General features: G+C 41.7%; 1 protein-coding gene across 3 annotated transcripts in view; it reads left to right on the top strand.

The window, feature by feature from the left end:
- The first annotated feature begins 832 nt into the window (after nucleotides 1-832).
- The window catches only part of MICAL3 (microtubule associated monooxygenase, calponin and LIM domain containing 3), a 126,739-nt gene continuing 108,338 nt past the window's right edge, over nucleotides 833-19,233 (top strand). For 2 of the 3 annotated variants that reach the window (XM_006891341.1, XM_006891340.1), the window contains exons 1-11: nucleotides 833-1,174; nucleotides 3,158-3,365; nucleotides 5,404-5,520; nucleotides 6,383-6,484; nucleotides 7,021-7,176; nucleotides 8,357-8,457; nucleotides 10,876-11,133; nucleotides 11,475-11,590; nucleotides 13,036-13,162; nucleotides 14,312-14,408; nucleotides 18,905-19,052. In XM_006891341.1, coding sequence (XP_006891403.1) covers nucleotides 911-1,174; nucleotides 3,158-3,365; nucleotides 5,404-5,520; nucleotides 6,383-6,484; nucleotides 7,021-7,176; nucleotides 8,357-8,457; nucleotides 10,876-11,133; nucleotides 11,475-11,590; nucleotides 13,036-13,162; nucleotides 14,312-14,408; nucleotides 18,905-19,052 — 1,694 coding nt within the window. In that variant the 5' untranslated portion in view covers nucleotides 833-910. The remainder of the gene's footprint in view (nucleotides 1,175-3,157; nucleotides 3,366-5,403; nucleotides 5,521-6,382; nucleotides 6,485-7,020; nucleotides 7,177-8,356; nucleotides 8,458-10,875; nucleotides 11,134-11,474; nucleotides 11,591-13,035; nucleotides 13,163-14,311; nucleotides 14,409-18,904; nucleotides 19,053-19,233) is intronic. The other variant, XM_006891342.1, reaches the window with a different exon arrangement.

The raw sequence follows: 19,233 nt of genomic DNA, 5'->3' as shown, positions 1-19,233 counted from the left end.
TCCCGAGCCAGTCTCACTGACTCAAACACGCAAACCCCCATAACCCCCATTACTGTATCAGTCCACCTCATCAAGGGCCTTCTCTCTTGTGCTGTCCCTAATTTGCAAAGACCATGGCCTGGATCAAGTGCAACTTAGTCTCTAGATAGACTATGTTTATTAGCAGAGTAATTTTTAAGTAATCATATATGTTCTTCTCACTTTTGGAGGGGATGAGGAGAATAAAATAAAAGAATAAACAAAAGGGCATTAAGTTTCCAATCATCATGTCTGTAAAATTAGGTTTCCAGATCTGGAGAGTTGAGTAATAAAAAACAAAAACAATCCCAGCTTTGCACCATCTTTGAAGTTATTACTGATTTAATCCATTGTTAGCAGGATAAATATCCAGTACCTGGAGAGATATGTTGAGTATGCTACACATTTAGATGAAGGCAAGCTAATCTGTTCAGGTAAATAGTTATCATCCTAGACAGCACAGCACACACTTGTATCTGTTGACATAGAAGACATAGTAGAAGAGGGGGAAGGGTCTTGATAATCTGTAACTTTCTATCATGAAGCTGATGACACCTGTCTAGTTGATAAGATAGTGTGGTAAAGTGTGGAGAGATGCAAATTGTTTCCTACTTCACAAAGGGACATCTTTTTGCTCAGTTGCTCTCTAAGGTCAGAGCTCCTGGACCAAACCCGGGGCCTCTTCTGTATCATTCTAAAAGTGCGCAGAATTGATTCCATCAAACCATAGGATTCTATGACTCCCCCACCCCCCCCCAGAAGATTTATACAAACAAGCATGCATTTGCTAACCATTTCTTTTTCTTTTTCTTAGATTAACGTGACAGTGCCTGGTGGATCTACCGCCATCCCACTGCCCGCTCTGTGGGGTGGCTGCTGATCGTGGGGAAGCATGGAGGAAAGGAAGAATGAGACAGTGAACCAAGCTCACATCCTCTTTGACCGATTTGTCCAGGCTACCACCTGCAAAGGAACTCTCAAGGCCTTCCAGGAGCTGTGTGACCACCTAGAATTGAAGCCCAAGGACTACCGCTCCTTCTATCATAAGCTGAAGTCCAAGCTTAACTACTGGAAAGCCAAAGCCCTCTGGGCAAAGTTGGACAAACGGGGCAGCCACAAAGACTACAAAAAGGGAAAAGCCTGCACTAACACGAAGGTAATGAGTGACCTGGTGTCCTGTAGGCTCTGGGCTCACTGACCTGACGATTTAACCAAATGCCAAAGAGAATTACTAAGTTATAGGACTATGCCAATTCTAGCAACAGTTTGGCTTAGGAAGCCCAGGTTAGATCTTATTGAAGCATTACAGATTCATTGCTTACGTTCACTTGATTATCCCTTGTGCCAGATCCTACTCTTAAGTATATTTCATGGATTTCACAGTGAACAGCAAATGTTACTATTTAAAAACAACCCTAAAGTCAAATGGTATTAGGAACCTTTTCTTTTTGCTGAGACTGTTTTTAATCTCACACTATTAGGGGGAGGAAGCCGGTCACTTTGTAACATCAGCTAAACTCACTTAGCATCCTGTCTGTACCTGGCTTCATGGTTTGTGGCATATCATCTTTATAAAGTCATTGTTCCATTCTCAGTAACCAGTATAGTATTTGCTAACCTAGGAATTTGCCACTGGCCTCAGACTCCAAATCACAAAAATCTGTTCTGATTCATAAGTAGGTACTTTGTGAAACATAGTATTTCTGTGGTTCCTCCTCACCTTTTAAACAAGCTGGAGAAAGAGAGTTGGCATGCAATGGGTAGACCAGGGCAAAGATGTGAGATATTCTAGTATTTGTCCTGGAGTAATTATAAGTATCTAGAGAAGGAAAGATGCATTTTTTTACTCTCCTCCTCATGAAAGGATATATTTTGGAAGAAATTTGGAAAAAACTACCAGGGAGAAGTTACATATGGCTGTGTGATTCTGACATTACATTCTTAGTTTTAAATTACCCTATCCGAATACCTAGAAATGCCTCTAGTGGGGTTGGATTGTGAAGATAGGACTTTTGTGAATGAGAACAGGCCTTTACTAAAGGCAAAAGGAATTACATAAAATTACTTATTTTCTTATATCACACATGCAAACTGGTTATTCGTTGTTATGTGCCATCATGTCACCTGCACCTCATAGCGACCCTGTGTGCACAGTAGCTCTGAACCCTGCCCTGTCCCGAGCCAGTCTCACTGTCTCTGACACACCTAACACCATTATCCCAGTTACTGTGTCAGTCCATCTCATCTCGGGTTTTCCACTGCAGCACTGATTCTCTACCCCTCTAACCATGATGTCCCTCTCTAAGGACCAGTTGCTCCTGGCCAGATACCCACAGTATGTGAGACAGAGCTTCAAAATCCTTGCCTCCAAGGAACAGCTTTGTTTCACCCTCTCCAAGACATAAATGCAAACTAGTTACGATAAATCTCTGAGTACTTCTCTATAAAATGGATCATATTAAGGTTACATCCTTGGAGATAATGATTTGAGAACTCTTCAGCAGATAAAATTTTGATTCTTGACAATTGTCTCCTGGGAATCATTTGCATAGTGAGCCTGGTCCAGTATTCTGAAACAGCCAAGAGTACATATTAGATTACAAATCATAATGAAAGGAGACTGTTCACCTTTCTCCCACTGAGCTGCTGGTGGATGTGAGCCCTGGAGATGCTCACTCAACCTTTGGGGTAGCAGGGCACCTTGCTGTGACTGCACCACCAGGGCTCTCTAATAAGTCATCTTGGAGAGAAATCGATTTGACTTAACCTTCTAAAAGATCCTCACGTAATGGTGGAAGCTTAGATGGGATTGTTCAGATCATTTGTTGAAATAATAACCCATTAAAAGATGTTATGCATCTCTGGGACTTACAGAATTTCCAAAGTGAACATGTGCTTGGTTTATGTCCAGCACTGATGATTAAAATGTCCTCTCCACAGCAGTTATAGCTCATATCTCAAGCCATTGCGTGTGTTCTGATATGGCTCTAGTGGATTTGATAATTTCTTGGTAGTGGGTAGAAGAGCCCTGTTGGGAGACTTTATGGAATGATGGCTATGAGATTGTAAAGTTTATGTAGAAATACGAGTTTTTCTCAAGAGGTACTGAGTTTGCCCTGAGGGTATCTGTGTTTTTCAGTGTCTCATCATTGGAGCTGGCCCCTGTGGTCTCCGCACAGCCATTGACTTATCCTTATTAGGAGCTAAGGTGGTGGTTATTGAGAAACGAGATGCCTTCTCACGAAACAACGTCCTGCATCTCTGGCCATTCACCATACATGATCTACGAGGTCTGGGTGCCAAGAAGTTTTATGGCAAGTTCTGCGCTGGAGCCATCGATCATATCAGTAAGTAAAGATAGTTCTATAGGGTTCTTGTGTACGCCTACCTACCGACAGGTGCTCAGAAAAAAAGAGACAAACATTGTCTGAGGGATGGATTCACTGTCACTCATTTTGCTCTGCTTTTTGTATCTGTCTTGTAGAAAGTTATACTCTGCTTCAAATCAGAATACCTACAACTCAATTGATAGGTTACCCAGCATACTTAGCTACACATTTGTCATAATTAGGTGTTGTTGAGTCGATACTGACTCCTTATAACCCTGTGTACAAACAGAACCAAACCCAATGCCATTCTCACAGTCCCTGGGGTCCTTAAGCTTATTGTTGCAGTCGCTGTGTCAGTCCTTCTCATTTCTCTCCATTGATCCTCTACTTCTCCACGGACTAGCCACTCCTGATCATGTACTCAAAGTGTATGATGCTTTATCTCACCAGGAACATTCTGGCTGCACTTCTTACAAGACAGATGTGGATTTTTTTTTACAGTCTGTGGTATATTCAGTACTCTTTCACCATCTCCACCATTCACAGGCAAACTCCCAAGTACACCTCCTGTAAAATGAGGAGTTCGGCATACATTCTGATGTAGGTCTTAAATTCTTAATTGAGCACTTACAACAAACCAGGTTGATAGCAGGAGCCAAGCTATGGTGAAATAGATGATAGTTTGAGGCTTGGTCCTCTGGTACTTCTTACCACTCAGAGAGACACATAAGCATGCAGCTATGTATAGTATAAAACAATACATGCTCTGCTAATAGAAGAACAAATTGCTATGTGGGAAGAGTCTTGGTACTGGAAACCACATTTAAAGATGAAAGAGAATCCTGCCTTGGTCTTGAATGCCAAGTTGATAACAGGAATCCTTTGACCATCCTCAAGAAGGGAACAGCCAGCATAGCTCTTGTGGTACTCTTGTTATCTCCAAGCTCAACTTGGACCTGTGCTTTTCAATAAAGTAAATACTAGTTAACGCATACAGTAATTTTGTTTTCATGACTCTAAGTGGCCTGTCAGCAAAGCAATTACAGAACAGAGAGCTTCTTGATCATGAAGTTGAAGTCACTGTTTCTTAATCCCCGTGAATGGGGCTGTGGCAGCCTTCTCAAGGAACTGTGACCTGAACTCCTCCAGATGTACTCTAAAAGGACATTGAGCCATTTAAACCCTTTGCTCTTTGAATCAGTTGTGCTACTTTATCAAGCCCTGGCCAGCAGCTGCCACATTGCCCTGGCAGAGGAAGCTCCCAGCCCATCTGTTGGGTTATAATTTATGAAGCATCTTGGAACCCTCAGTTGTCTGTAAAAATAAAATGTGTGTGTTCGCATGGGATTTGGGAGTCTTTGGATGGGTGACTCAGAAGGTTGGTGGCATGATGAGCTGGGGACATAGCCCAGAGGATTTAGGGGAAGATTTGCAGGTGCTTCCAGCAGTTCAGTCACAGCGCAGAGCAGATTGCCTCCACAGAGGACCAGGCGTCATTAATGCAGACACTGTCGGCCTTGTGTCTGGAAGGATTTCCCTTGGTTCTCAGAGGATTTGACAGAGATCAGGGAATAGGATTTCATCTATGCTGCAGGTCTAACACATAGGTACACATTGGATAAGGAAGAAATAAATTACTTTCCCCTGGATAACCAACAAGATTCTCAATTATTTTCAACCTTAGTTGCAACCGCTTTGTGCCAGACTATGGAAGACCCCCTTCTGTCTTCCACAGGAGGACCCATGTCCTCTCAGGCCTGTAGGTCTTCCTAAGTAGTGGTGGCTCTGGTGATGCCTTTGACTCATTAGGGGACGATCAAAATGAGAGTCTTGTGATAGTGATGGGCTTCTGGTGGTTTTGAACACCTACCTCAAGGGGGAAATGTGGCCTTGGTTGTCTCTGTAGGACATCTCTTCCACAGATTTTATTTCAGACATACAGATAGATAAGAAGATGAAAGCTGGAGGTAGGTTATTGGGAACACGAGCAGGGATGGTTGACCAGAGCTCTCTCCTCAGTAGGGCTCTCACTGATGTATTCTTTGTATTTATTCAGGTATCCGTCAGCTCCAACTTATACTTTTAAAAGTAGCCTTGATACTAGGTGTTGAAATCCATGTCAATGTAGAATTCCAAGGACTTGTACAGCCTCCTGAGGACCAGGAAAATGAACGTAAGTTTGATTGAAGCAAATGGAGAATAATGAAAGAATACTGGATGGATGAGAAAGGATGAGATAATGGGAGAAGAAAGTGAATTGTCTTCAGAAATACTTTGCTGTATAACCTGCTTCTTTTATTTTTTAATGAATTTTTTTTTTTACTGGTTTACTTACAAAAGTTCGTATATATTGTTTTTCACACCAGAGCCTTCCCATTTCCTTTACCCACCCCTCCCTCCACCCCTCAAATTGTACAACCCTATGATTACCTCTCCCCAGCCCACCCTACCCTTCATCGTCCTCACCCCTCTGTTCCTACCCTCTTCCACTTGGTTCCTCATACATGTTTTACTAGTTCTATTTCTACAATCATGGTTTTATACAGTATTTGTCCTTATGGGACTGAGTTAGTTCACTTAGCATAATGCTCTCTAGTCCCTCCCAAGTTAGGTTGTGAATTTCAAAATCATTGCTTCTACGTGCTACATAGTATACCATCATATGAATGTGCCTTAATTTCTCAATCCACTTGATTGTGGTTGTACATTGGGGATGTTTCCATGTTCTTATGAATAACACTGCTATGAACGTTGATGTACAAAGCTTGAGTCTTTTGAAGAGCTTTTTTTAGCCCATAAAGGAGGCCTCTTACTGACTTCATGTTAGACGTTGCGGGAACTCTTTTGGGACGTTGTAAGTTTGGAAAGTTTCTTGTACACCCTCTTCGAGGCTTCCTTACATCATTTATACTGTATTTACACCTAATGCTTTTTGCAGTGGAGTTTTGTGCGGTCTGCGTACTTGAGTATCTAGAGATAGTCAGAGATGTATCAAAATGGTCAAAGTGGTGACTCATTTTTACTTTGGTCCACAGGGATAGGTTGGCGGGCATTGGTACACCCCAAAACTCATCCTGTATCAGAGTATGAATTTGAAGTGATCATTGGAGGCGATGGCCGTAGGAACACCTTGGAAGGTACTGTCCTTGCTCCTTTGCCTGATTCATGACAAAGTGAAGAGCAACCTCAAACCACCCTGCACTGGAAGTCTGGGTCATCACTCCTGAGAATCTGCTTGCCTGTTTGCCGTTTCTCCTTATGAATGACTCCAGCCTTCCCCTGGCCAGCTGGTCCTCAGGTTACTTCTTACAGGGCATTCCTGTCAGAGTGCGAGGAGATGAGCTGTGCTTTGTGTTGTTGGTACGCCCAAGATCAGATAGAAGTATTGATAAGCAAGTAGTTTTGTTGGAGTTTTTTTATGAAATCTCTAGTTTTGAGTAATATCCTAGCTGGTCTGATTTCAAAATTATTAACACATGGGAAAATAATTTTTGCCCTGAGGTGTATGTAGAGGGATATATTAATATAAGGTAGAGATGCTCTAAATTTCTCCCAGTGATTTCCACCCCTGCCCCTTTCATTAAAGGGTCCTCAGTCTCTCTTATTTGAGGTGATTCTCCTTCTGCAGCCATCATTGGCCACCTTTGTGACTGGGTTTTTCCCCCCTCTCCAGGATTTCGTCGGAAAGAATTTCGTGGCAAGCTGGCCATTGCCATTACAGCCAATTTTATTAATCGAAACACAACAGCAGAAGCCAAAGTGGAGGAGATCAGTGGTGTGGCTTTCATATTCAACCAAAAGTTTTTCCAAGAATTAAGAGAAGCCACAGGTTGGTGCAGATGCCTCCAAGCAATGAGGAAAAGACATTCAAATAATCATGCAATACGTTTCTCTCGGGGAATTTAGTAGGAGATCGTCCTTACTGTTGTTGCCTTTCTGCTCTTTCTACAGTCCTGCTCTATTTCTCAGCATAATGTTTCCTATTCATTTGTCCCTGACTCTAGCATCTGTTCTGCGTCAAAGTGATTGATCTACTCTCCTTTGTATTTATTTATTTTTTTTTCTTTTAATTTTTTTTTTTATTGTATTATTTTTACGTGTACCGTCAAATCAGATCTGACTGGTAGAGGAGGAGATTGCCCCCTCCTTCTCCAGCAGAGCATCTGGTGGATTTGAACCACGTACCTCTGGGATTGCAGTGCAGTGTCTTGCCACTACGTGTATTTATTTAGTTTTAAATGTCTATTCTGTGTTCTGTGAATTCCTACTCAGCCCCTTACCTTGTACTATGGCACAAGGTAGCATGTCTGATAGAGTAAGCAGTTGAGTAGTAGTAGTTCTTTGATTTTTATTGAGAGCTTTAGGTATCAAAAGTGTCTTCTTCCTAAATTAGTTCGCTCTTGGAAAGAAATCATGTCCTGGATAAGAATTAGATCGTTGTACAAAAACTTTCCGAGAGATGAGCTTAGACATTTCATGCCTTTGTTCTCTGCTTTCTAGGGCATGGTTTCTTGCCATTACATCTGCTTTTTAGATTAAATTAATCAGAAGGCAGTAGTTCACCTGCTGCTTCCAGGCATAAAGCTGTCTGTCCTGTTCTTAAGAGTTTAGGAGATTCCCTGGGCTTCCTTGAGGACTGTCAGAGAAGGGAAACTGATTTAACTAACCCAGCTCCTATTTTTGGAGGTTAATAATCTGTTTTTTTTCCCCCTTCTAGATCTTCCTCCTGTATTCCTGCTTACTGTTGATCATTAGATCCTTGTTTATAGGCCACAGTAGAGTATCAGGGGACTTGCGGAGCAGTGCAAAGAGAAAAGAGCTCCACTTTTTTCATGGACTCTATGTGCGGGAATTGACAGTCTGCGTTGAGGAATCATTTGCTTTTCTCTTCCCCTGCCTAGACTTTCTCCTCTGGTATCCATTCACCCAAGTGACTGCTACACTGATGTACTTTCATCTCTGCAAATTCATAGATGCTCATAGATGCACATTTTGTTTTCTGGTTACAGGTATTGATTTGGAGAACATCGTCTATTACAAAGATGACACGCACTATTTCGTTATGACAGCCAAAAAGCAGAGTTTACTGGACAAGGGGGTGATTCTGCATGTGAGCAATGGATTTCTTTCAAACCTTTTTTTAATGTGCTGTGGTTCGTGTGATCACCAAGAGAAAGAACTTTGTGGTCTGACAGGTTTTTCCCTGCCAGGAAACAAAATTGAGCACTTAATATATTTCCTAGGGAGCTGTGGTGGCCTAGTGGGTTAGCAGTTACACTTCCAACCAAAGGCAGGCAGTTCGAATCTATCAGCCTCTCTACAGGAGAAAGATGAACAGTCTCTTTCCATGTGATTTACAACCTCTGAAAACCCAGTGGAGGGTCAGCTATGTGTCGGTTATGATTTGACGGCAGTGAATTTGACTTCTGAACACATCTCCCAAGAGCATGAACTTTTCTCTGGTGTTTCCCCATTGTTGTTTGTTTGTTTTAAACTTGGAAATTTTAAAATTCTCTACAGAATTAGAATAGTATAATGAATCACTGTATGTCCCATTATCTTACTTAAATAATTGTCAACACTTAGCCAATGATGTTTTCATTAATACCTCAGTAGTATTCTTCTCAACATTAGATAGTTTCAAAGCAAGTCTTGGATATCATTTCATGTTAACTTGTTTGGTTTGTGATTATTGAGAATGACCAGTGTTTTGTTGGTTAGTAGATCTTCTTGTGGGGGAGAGTGATCGAGAGAAGAGAAGTTGACTGAGAAGCAGAAATTGGTGTTGACAGGAGTTAGATCATGGTTCTGGTTTTACTGCAGGTAAAGAGATACAGTTATCAGAGATCTAGGGGCTACTTACTGGGTCAGAGTATATTTGGCTCATGGGCTTGATATCCATCCATCCTTAGCCAGGTCCAGTTTAGCTTCATCTTCAAGTAGCTGAGATGGTTTTCTGAAATATTTTCTGAGAATCACAGGGTGGAGTCTGGATGACTCCTCTTAAGTCTGACACTGGTCTCATTGGTCTAAATGTATTCTATAGTATAAGGATTACCTTATAATTGGCACTTCTCAGCTATCTAGAGAATGACTGTCCTCATGTGATGAGAAGGACAGAAGTGAGGAGGCTCCAGATGTGCTGATTCAGGCTTGCACAGTTCCCACAGAAAGTCATGGCTGGATTTCAGGGAGGCCTTTGTCTTTGCAGGATGATAATGAATCCAGTCACTCCAGTCGGCCTGACACTACCGCCTTATCTGAGAATAGCCTGGGGAGCGAGCTGATGAGCACGTGCCCAGAACACAAAGTCTCCTTTCCACCCAGGACCCTCTGCCCTGGTCTTTATGTGCTTCTCAGCCTAGTGGTGGAGAGGGAAACAGGACAAAGCAATTTGTATAGGCCGTTCTTCAAGAAGCAAAAGCAAAATATAATTGGTCAAATGCTTTGTAAAACCAATATGTTGTTTGTTTTGAGTAGTTGGATTCCTCAAAAAATAGTTCCAGAGAAACAGTCCATGAAACTGGTTTATATTCCTTGAGTTTAATACTTAGACCTACCATTTTTGGCAGATCATGGTTATCTGAGGTGATGTTGGGACAGTTGAGAGTGCCAAGGCCTAGTTTCCTTTTTATTTACTTTTGAAAGAGGGCAAGGCCCATACCTTCTCCATGTACTGCTCATTGTGGCCACGTCCTTGGTGTTGAACAAGCATTCTTTCCAGCACCACCTTGAGTGTTTGTGTTTGGCTTTTAACATCTTGTTGTGGTAGCTCAGAGTACCCTCAGGGACACTTGGGAACTTTAGGTCCTACTGAAGGAGAATAAAGCGTTGGCACCGAATGCCACAAACCTCCAGGACAAAAAAAGTGTTTCAATCCTTTTTGTGGAAGGTGCCCATCGTTATCTTTCTCTGTCAGCAAGTTTCTAAAGAGTCTTTCAGAATCATTTGTATTATTTTTTAAAACCTTTTGTTTGCACTTCGGCATATTTCTTCCCAGCCTCCTAGACTACTACTGCTGCTTCTCTCGTACCTCTTTTGGCACTGAAGTGTCTACGTTTGCTCATTTCACAAGGTTGAATGATCCTTATGGTCCCATTTGCCAAAGCTGCTTGCTGCCCAGATAATGATGGGCAGTAAAAAAAACTATAAAATGTGTTTTCAGTTTAAAAGCCCCGTCATGTAAATTATTTCATTTTATATTCAGAACAGCTCTTTGAGATAGATAGTGTAGGTTCAAGAAGTAATGACTTGCTCAAGGTTACACATTAAAAAGAGAAGCAATAAATAAATAGAGAAGCCAACATTATTTTTTTTTTTTAGGGATAGTAAGTTTGTACTCTCTTAGCATTAGCCTTTTCTTTTTAATTTGTCTAAAAGGTTTAATTTTGGTGTGTTAGGTCACTTTAGGGTAAAGGGAAGGCTGTGAAGCTGGGTTCTATCACATACATGCACTTTGGTCTGACTGGACTATCTCGTACCTGCTTTCCCAGCTTTCCCATCTTAACCTTTCTCTTTCTGGAGACAGGACTATGCAGACACAGAACTCTTGCTTTCTCGGGAGAATGTGGACCAAGAGGCTCTGCTGAACTATGCTAGGGAGGCAGCAGACTTCTCCACTCAGCAGCAGCTGCCATCTCTGGATTTTGCCATCAATCACTATGGGCAGCCTGACGTGGCCATGTTCGACTTCACTTGTATGTACGCCTCCGAGAACGCGGCCTTGGTGCGGGAGCAGAACGGTCACCAGTTGCTGGTGGCTCTGGTTGGGGACAGCCTCCTGGAGGTGAGTTCTAAAGATGGCAGCACTTTGTGGTTGAGGGAATAGTCCGTCTTGGGTTTGAATCCATGTCTTGGGTGAATGGCTAATTCCAAATGTTGTACAGTATTGCTAAACTTCTTGTGGAAGCTACAGCAGGAAGGAGGGGGTATGATAGGCCACTGAACCTAGATTTGCTATGTTTGGATCAAAATTCTGCAACTTTTGTGGCTTTCAGTGGAATGGTCTAATATCCAAATAGTTCTCAAACATTACTATCAAGAGCCAACTCTTTCTTTGTTCCTTACTTTCCCTGTTTTAGAAGGTGACTTATATTCATTCTTTTCCTTTTTAAATCTCCTTCACAGCCTTTCTGGCCAATGGGGACTGGAATAGCCCGGGGCTTTCTAGCTGCTATGGACTCTGCCTGGATGGTACGAAGCTGGTCTCTCGGAGCAAGTCCCTTGGAGGTCCTGGCAGAGAGGTAATGTTAGAGGTCCTGGCAGAGAAAGAATGGAAAGCAACCATGGTTTCCTTCTGTGAGAAAACTGTGAATGAAAAGGGGTGGTTTATACCTCAGGCAGAGTACAAGTTCTTTCTTGCTTTCGTAACTAAAAATATTTTCACAATAAGGGAGGAAAGCAAGATTTATTAATAGAATTATAGAAGCCTAAGTCTCACTTCTCTTCTTTTGGCCTTTTCCAAATTATATATATTTGTTAACCAGTGAATGATATCTGAATCTGTATATTAAGGATGATATCTGATGATGCCTTTTCCACAGTTATGTAAACAAAAGACAAAAATAATAAATTATCTGCCCTCTTGCCTTCAGAGGGCTGCAGGTTGAGTCCACCAGCTGCGCATGGGAGAAAGATGGTCACTCTCTACTCTGGGCCATTTATAGTCTCTAAAAACCCTCTGGAAGGTCAGCTGAGTGTTGATTCCAGCTTGATGGCAATGGGTTGTTGTTTGTTGTCCTCTTGCCTGTAAGCCAGGAAGACTAGTGAAGTCGATTTCATAATCATAGTAAGAAAGATGATATTGTCATATTATTGTTGTATACCATTGAGTAAGGTTCAACTCAGAGCTGACTCTTCAGTGATTTTTCCAGAGGCAGTAAATCACACAAGAGGAGATTACCCGTCTTTCTTCCTCAAAGCCTCTGGTGGATTTGAACCATGTGCTTTTAGGTTGTTAACCCAACTCCTTATCACTAAGCCACAGTGGCATTGAATGTAAAGGAAAACACCAAACTTCTTATACCTTTTACTTATTATCCCAAATGTTTGGAAGCAGATTTTCATAGAAAATGTAAAAGAAAAAGATTTCCTGACTGATAAACAAATAATACCTCAGACTCTAAAGATAAGATTACTTGAGTGAAATTGATAATTGAATATTTTTACTATGTGTATTATTTAAGGCAATAATAAATAGTGGCATAATTTGAAAAACAGACAGTAAATTAATTGCTTCTTAAAGTCAGGTATTTATCACTTCCTAAAGCAGTGTGTTTGCTAGTCACATTGGCTCTTAGTCTCCGGTTCCTGGGAAATTGCTAAGGTAGTGACTTTAGTAAGAGAGGGCTAATTTAGGATTGGAGGGAACCAGTCAAGGATGAAACTTTGTCATAGCCTTCAAGTAATTTACTGGACTGTCAAAAAATATTTTTTGTAGTTACACGCCATCAAGTTGAGAACCCATTTATAACTGACCGTTCACTGGGTTTTCATGAGAGGAGAGTGCTCATCTTTCTGCCATAAAGCAGCTGTTGGATTTGAACCACCTACCTTTGAGTTAGTGGCTCAACTCCTTACTCACTAGGCCTCCAGAGCTCACTTGTCAAAAAAATAGAGCTATAATAAAAGGAAAGAGGAATAGTTTTGATGCGTGTCACTGCTCTGAATATATCGTACGTCATTGCAGGGAAAGCATTTACAGGTTGCTGCCTCAAACGACCCCTGAGAATGTGAGTAAGAACTTCAGCCAATACAGCATCGATCCTGTCACCAGGTATCCCAATATTAACATCAACTTCCTGCGGCCAAGCCAGGTAAGATCTATCTTGTCAGTTATCTACATTTGAGCTCACTCTCAGAACAGACTTCTGATGTATGAAATGTGTAAAGCTATTGGTATCAAATGTATGTAAATGACACATCTTTAGAAATCTCTCAATAGTATCTGAGGTCAGTACCATTTTCTATCAACAAATTGAGCTGGCAGAGAGTTGTTACATCACTAGCAGAAGATTACACATGACTGATTGTGGCTTCAAGACTTCCACCTCCATTTCCATGCCACATATCATCTGTGTTACTGGATTTTCTCTGAATGGTATAGCTTCCTCTCTTTGTAAGTAGAAGTAAAGACCTTTGCCCTATCTATAGACCATTTATACAGTCAAATGAGATTCATCACTCAAAAGAAGTTGGAAAGATAAAACACTTAGAAAAAATCTATAACCTAAAGATACTAAAGTTGTTCTCGGTCACCTATTTTTTTTGTTTGTTACTACCGCGTCATGTCTAAACATCTCTTAAGCCTCAATACTGTATTGAGTATAACATATTACAGAGCAAAGCATTCCCTGGAAACAGAACAGTTTTTAGAAAGCAGCCTGTTAGATAGACTTTTACCTTTGTTGTCATGTGATTTTTATTCACCTTCAACCTGAAATTTGCATCTTGCTCAGAACTTACAGAAAGCTAAAGTGAGCTCTTTCTTTCATTCACTGATACTTTTTTAGTTTTTTCTGTCTTGGCAAAGAGATTTTCTTTTTTAGCTGTGGCACTGATAGTCAGATGTGTAATAGTTACCCATAGTGGACAGATTTTGGTGGCGCTCTCCGATTAAAACAAGCTTGGAAGCAGGAGTGGCATCCACTTCCAAAATAGCTTGCCTCCAGAAACTCAGTGAACTTGGAGAAACAATGAAAGTTATGCAAGTGTTCAGGTCTTTCTTTCATGGGGTCAACTCAGTGGCACTTAACAACAACAGCTTCATACTGGACTAATCCAACATTGATATGTACTGGTTTTCACAGAATTCTACCTCATTACATAAATGATTTAAAGGGCATCATTGTAACTTCTGCCTAATCTTTGCCTATCCTGCTGCTACTATTGTCTTTTATTACTCTGCTCTTAGATGGGGACTTGTTAACCTGGCATTTTATTTGCTACTTTCTGACTTTTTCCAGGTGCGCCATTTATATGATACTGGAGAAATGAAAGACATTCATCTGGAAATGGAGAACCTGGTAAATTCTCGAACTACGCCAAAGTTGACTCGCAATGGTGAGTACTGGTAATGGCTATTAGAAATGCAAGTGTCCAGTTCGGAGAGGCCTGCACTCATCCGCTGACCAGTTAATGTGCACAGTGCTTACTGCAGTGGTTCTCAGCCACCTATGATCTGACCCCCAGGAGACATCTTTCAGTGTATGGAATGTACAGAGCGGTTATTTCCGTGCATAGTGTAGGGTAGGTGTTTGAAAGTGGTAGTCATTTTGTCATTAAGGATGTGAGAGACTATTAAGGAGGCAGAAACAATAGGCGTTGGCAGGTGATTGCCAGTTTTCACAATTGGGGGGAGGGTGCTAGTGTCACCTTATGGGCAGAGGCTAACAATGCTGCTAAGAATTCTGCGATGCACAGGGCCGCTTACCACAGTAAAAAAAATGACAGAACCAACCTTATCAGTAATGTTGAAGTGAACAAGCTCTTGTTTAAGGTGTTATGATTGGTGCCAGCAAGTCCATTCTAACTCATCATGGCCCTGTATGTAGAATAGAATTACGCTGTAGGGTTTCCTTGTCTGTAATATTTTGGGAAGGGAGCTCTGATGGTGTAAGGCGTTGCACTCTGAACACAAAGGCAGACTGTTCGAATCCTCCAGCTGCTCTGTAGGAGAAGGATGGGCAGTCTCCTTTGGGCAATTTACTGCCTCTGAAAATCCACTGAAGCGTCTGTCTGGGTAAGCTCCAACTCAGTTGCACGCAGAAATAACAAACCCACTGGTGAATCAGCAGTGAATCGATTCTGACTCAGCAGCACTTAACAACAACAGTTTTGGGAAGATGCTCTGGTTACACCACTAACCTGAAGACATTGATTCAGCCTCCTATTTAAAAGCACATTTGGGCCCTCGAGTCTGTGGCCCTCAACGCCTGGCTTTGGTCAATCAAACATTCTTCTAGGTTGTATAGCACTGGTTTGTCCATTTGCTGTACAGAGGTAACTCATGGTTGCTATGATGCTGAACACTGTGTCACTGATGTGTCAAATGGTTACCCATGGTAGACAGTGTTTGGTTGGAGCTCCCTGATTAAAACAAGCTTGGAAGCAGGAGTGGCATCCACTTCTGAAACAGCTTGCCTCTGGAAACTCTATGAACTTGGAGAAACGACAAAAGATATACAAGTGTTCAGGTCTTTCGTTCATAGGGCATTCTTCTGCCATTATGAGTTACGGGTCAAAACCCAGATCACCATGAGTTGGAACCAGCCTGACAGCAATGAGTTTAAATTTGACTGGTTGTTTTGGGAGTTGTTTTGTTTGTTGTTTGGGGGTTGTTTTGTTTTAATTTTTTGGGAGAGATCAGCAAGTCTTTCTGCCACCAAGACACTGGGAAGTTCAAACTGCTGACCTTTTGGTGAGCAGCCAAGTATTTAACTTGTGTCACCTTAGGCTCCTGAGGTGCTAATGGGGATGCAAAGAGAAATCAGATATGCTTCCTCAAGAAAGGAAGAGAGTCAGATAGGTTATTGGGGCAGGCTTTATGGAAGATGTGGTGGCATCTTAGCTGTGTCCTAAGACATGGACAGGATCCAGGGATCAGGGCAAAGGCTATCCTGTATTTTCTGTGTATTGAGGGGTCCCTGGAGTTTTGTTAAAGGATAATTTTATGAGTACATGTGGTCAGCTACAAGTAAGATGGATTATTCAAGGGAAATTGCATAGATAAAGAAGCTGGCATTGGAACTTCACACCTAGCACTGGATTTTGCAAAGCGTGTGCTAACATGTCTGAACAATACTGCCCCTTGAGGATTCCATGAATGTATACAGATCCTTTACTGCAAGCATTCAGAAGTGGTAACTTATGTCACTGTTGTAATTAACAGTGTGAGAAACTATTAAGGAGCCAGAAACAATAGGCATTGACAGCTGGTGGCATTATGAGGCAAAAGATAGGTAGATGGGTAATCATAGATTCTGCTGCCGTAAATCTAAATAAGAATTAAAAGGGTGAGATTGTTTGCAAGAATAAGATGATTTGTTCTGTCCTGGGCATTTTGGTTCGAGCTGTCAGGGTGGTGCCATGGCCAGCAGGTAGGTAGAACACTGTCTTTCTCCACTCGAGCACCATTTTCCATCAAGCAGACAGTGTATCTTGGTTCACTGCTGTTCTGGAGATTAGAATGTTGAAGGTGCCCATTGCATAGTAGATGTATGTATGATACAGACATCTAAATAAAGTTCATTTCTTTAGCCAACTTAATTTATGATCATGGCAGCCACGTGGTGGTCTATGCTTAGTTTCAAAATTTAATTTTTACTCTGAAAGACTTAAAAATGAATTAGATGCTATGTGGTTTTAACTTGCTGTGTTCACAAATCACTAAATTATTTGATAGAAAATGAAATCTTGACCGAGGTGGCCAAGTGGCAGACGCAGAGATGCAGATCTTTGTGAAGACCCTGAAGGGCAAGACCATCACTCTTGAGATTGAGCCCAGTGAAATCATCGAGAATGTCAAAGTCAAAATCCAAGACTAGGAGGTCATCCTTCCTGACCAGCAGCGTCTGATTTTTGCGGGCAAACAGCTACAGGATGGCTGTACACTCTCAGACCACAACATCCAGAAAGAGTCCACCCTGCGTCTGTGTGGTGGTGTTATCGAGCCTTCCTTGTGCCAGCTCGCGCAGAAGTATAACTGTGACAGGATGATCTGCCGCAAGTGTTACGCTCACCTGCATCCCTGTGCTGTCAGTTGCTGCAAGAAGAAGTGTGGGCACGCCAACAACCTGCGCCCCAAGAAAAAGGTCAAATAAGAGCCCCCTCCTCACTGGCTCCCTTGCCTCTTGCAGGTGACCTTCTTCTGAGCCCCATGACCCTGGGCCTTCAATAAAGTCTCTTTCATTGGACTGAAAAAAAAAAAAAGAAAGAAAATGAAATCTCTTTAGCAACCCTGGGTTGCTAATGTCTAGGTTGCCTAGTCATTTTTATAGATGTCAGATTTTTTTTTTCTTACGCAATTAAGAAAAACTAATATTTGTGGAGATTGTTCGTGTTTTAAAGGATATGTCAGTCAAATGGAAAATACCTAGGCGTATTTGTGTGCCTGTCCAGTTTTTCCAGATTCGATCATTAAGTTGAAGGTACCCTTAGGGCTTGTTCTGATCTCAGTCTCGTGGCTTATCTAATGCTGCTGCTGTTGTTGTTGTTAAGTCATAGACGACTCCTAGCGACCCTGTGAACGAAAGACCTGAACACTTGTATATCTTTTGTCGTTTCTCCAAATTCATAGAGTTTCTAGAGGCAGACTGCCTCAGAAGTGGATGCCACTCCTGCTTCCAAGCTTGTTTTAATCAGGGAGTCCACCATGGGTAACCATTCTCACATTTGACACATCAGTGTCAGTGTTCAGCATCACAGCAACCGTGAGTTACCTCTGTACAACAAATGGACAGACCAGTGCTATACCAGTGCTAGAAGAATGTTTGACCAAAACCAGGTGTTGAGGGCCACAGGCTCGAGGTCCCAAATGTGCTTTTAAATAGGAGGCTGAATCAGATCATCTCACACCCATTATTGAGTCAGCATTCCACCCTAATCCTCACCAGCCCCAACAAAGAAACCTCTGTAGAATCTGGCTGGTGCAGACAACTTCATCCTGCAATTTCTTCACTTGGCAAATTGGAAAGTGTAAAATCAGGCTTTGTTTTCTTTTAATGCTGCTGTGGAGGCTACAATATTCTAATCTTAATTCCTTGACTGATAACTTTGAGAGCTAAGAGCTGCTTTAGCCAGCTGCCAAGCAGCGCTCCCAGGAAATCCTAGAACTAATGCAAGTGAGTGTGACTGCTCAGTAGGTGGTGCTCTTCCATCTAAGTCCCTACTCCAAGAATGCAAGGGGACTTGGCTTTCAGCATGATTAGCTCACCCTGCTTGTGATATATATATAAGACTCTAGATAAATTGATAGTCTCCTAAAATATCACAGTCGTTTACATCATTGCACTCATTATTGTTGTCTTTTTGAAAACCAGTGCTTTCTCTGTTGTTGTTGTTATGTACCGTAGAGTCTGAACCGACCCATATCTGAACCTCCATCAGGTTTGCAGGAAGTTAATCACATGGGAAGAGATTGCCCATCCTTTTCCCTCAGAGCAGCTTGTGGCTTCAAACTGCATGCCTTCAGGATTGCAGCACAGCTTCTTGTCACTAGGCCAATACTTTCTCTACCCTCTCTAACATTTTACATCTTTATCTGTCAGGTGTTATGTAGATCCACACAGAAGTGATTAGTTGAATTTTTAAAAGTACAGTACGCATACTACAAGCAGGAGATGGAATGAGTGGAAAACAAGAAAGACAGAAGTAGCTGAAGGGTGCCTAACAGATGGGGTGGTGGATGCTGTTTAGGGTACATTACTGCCTGGAGCTGTCTAGTGTGTCTAGTGGAGTTATTTTTTTTTTATACTAGACATGTATACTAAAAAGAGGATCATGTGTTAATATTACTATGTAACTATACTAACAATAATAATTTTTCTGTTTTATTTTAGAGTCTGTAGCCCGTTCAAGCAAACTGCTGGGTTGGTGCCAAAGGCAGACAGATGGCTATGCAGGGGTAAATGTGACAGATCTCACCATGTCCTGGAAAAGTGGCCTGGCCTTGTGTGCAATTATCCATAGATATCGCCCTGATCTCATGTGAGTCATCATCAGTTGCTTTATTTTCTCCAAGGACTCCTTGCTCTCCAGAAGCCAAATTTGTATTGTTTTTCCTCAAATGAGGCCCATAGTAAGAAACTATCTAGAAGGCAGATTAACTGTGATGTTAACAATATTTAAATTCTGTATGCCAAGCATTAATGTAGCTCACTCAAACCAA

The sequence above is a fragment of the Elephantulus edwardii genome, unplaced genomic scaffold (assembly GCF_000299155.1).
Source record: "Elephantulus edwardii isolate Elephantulus edwardi_28Jun2011 unplaced genomic scaffold, EleEdw1.0 scaffold00096, whole genome shotgun sequence".
NCBI lineage: Eukaryota > Metazoa > Chordata > Mammalia > Macroscelidea > Macroscelididae > Elephantulus > Elephantulus edwardii.
This window is presented reverse-complemented; position numbering and strand designations above follow the sequence as displayed.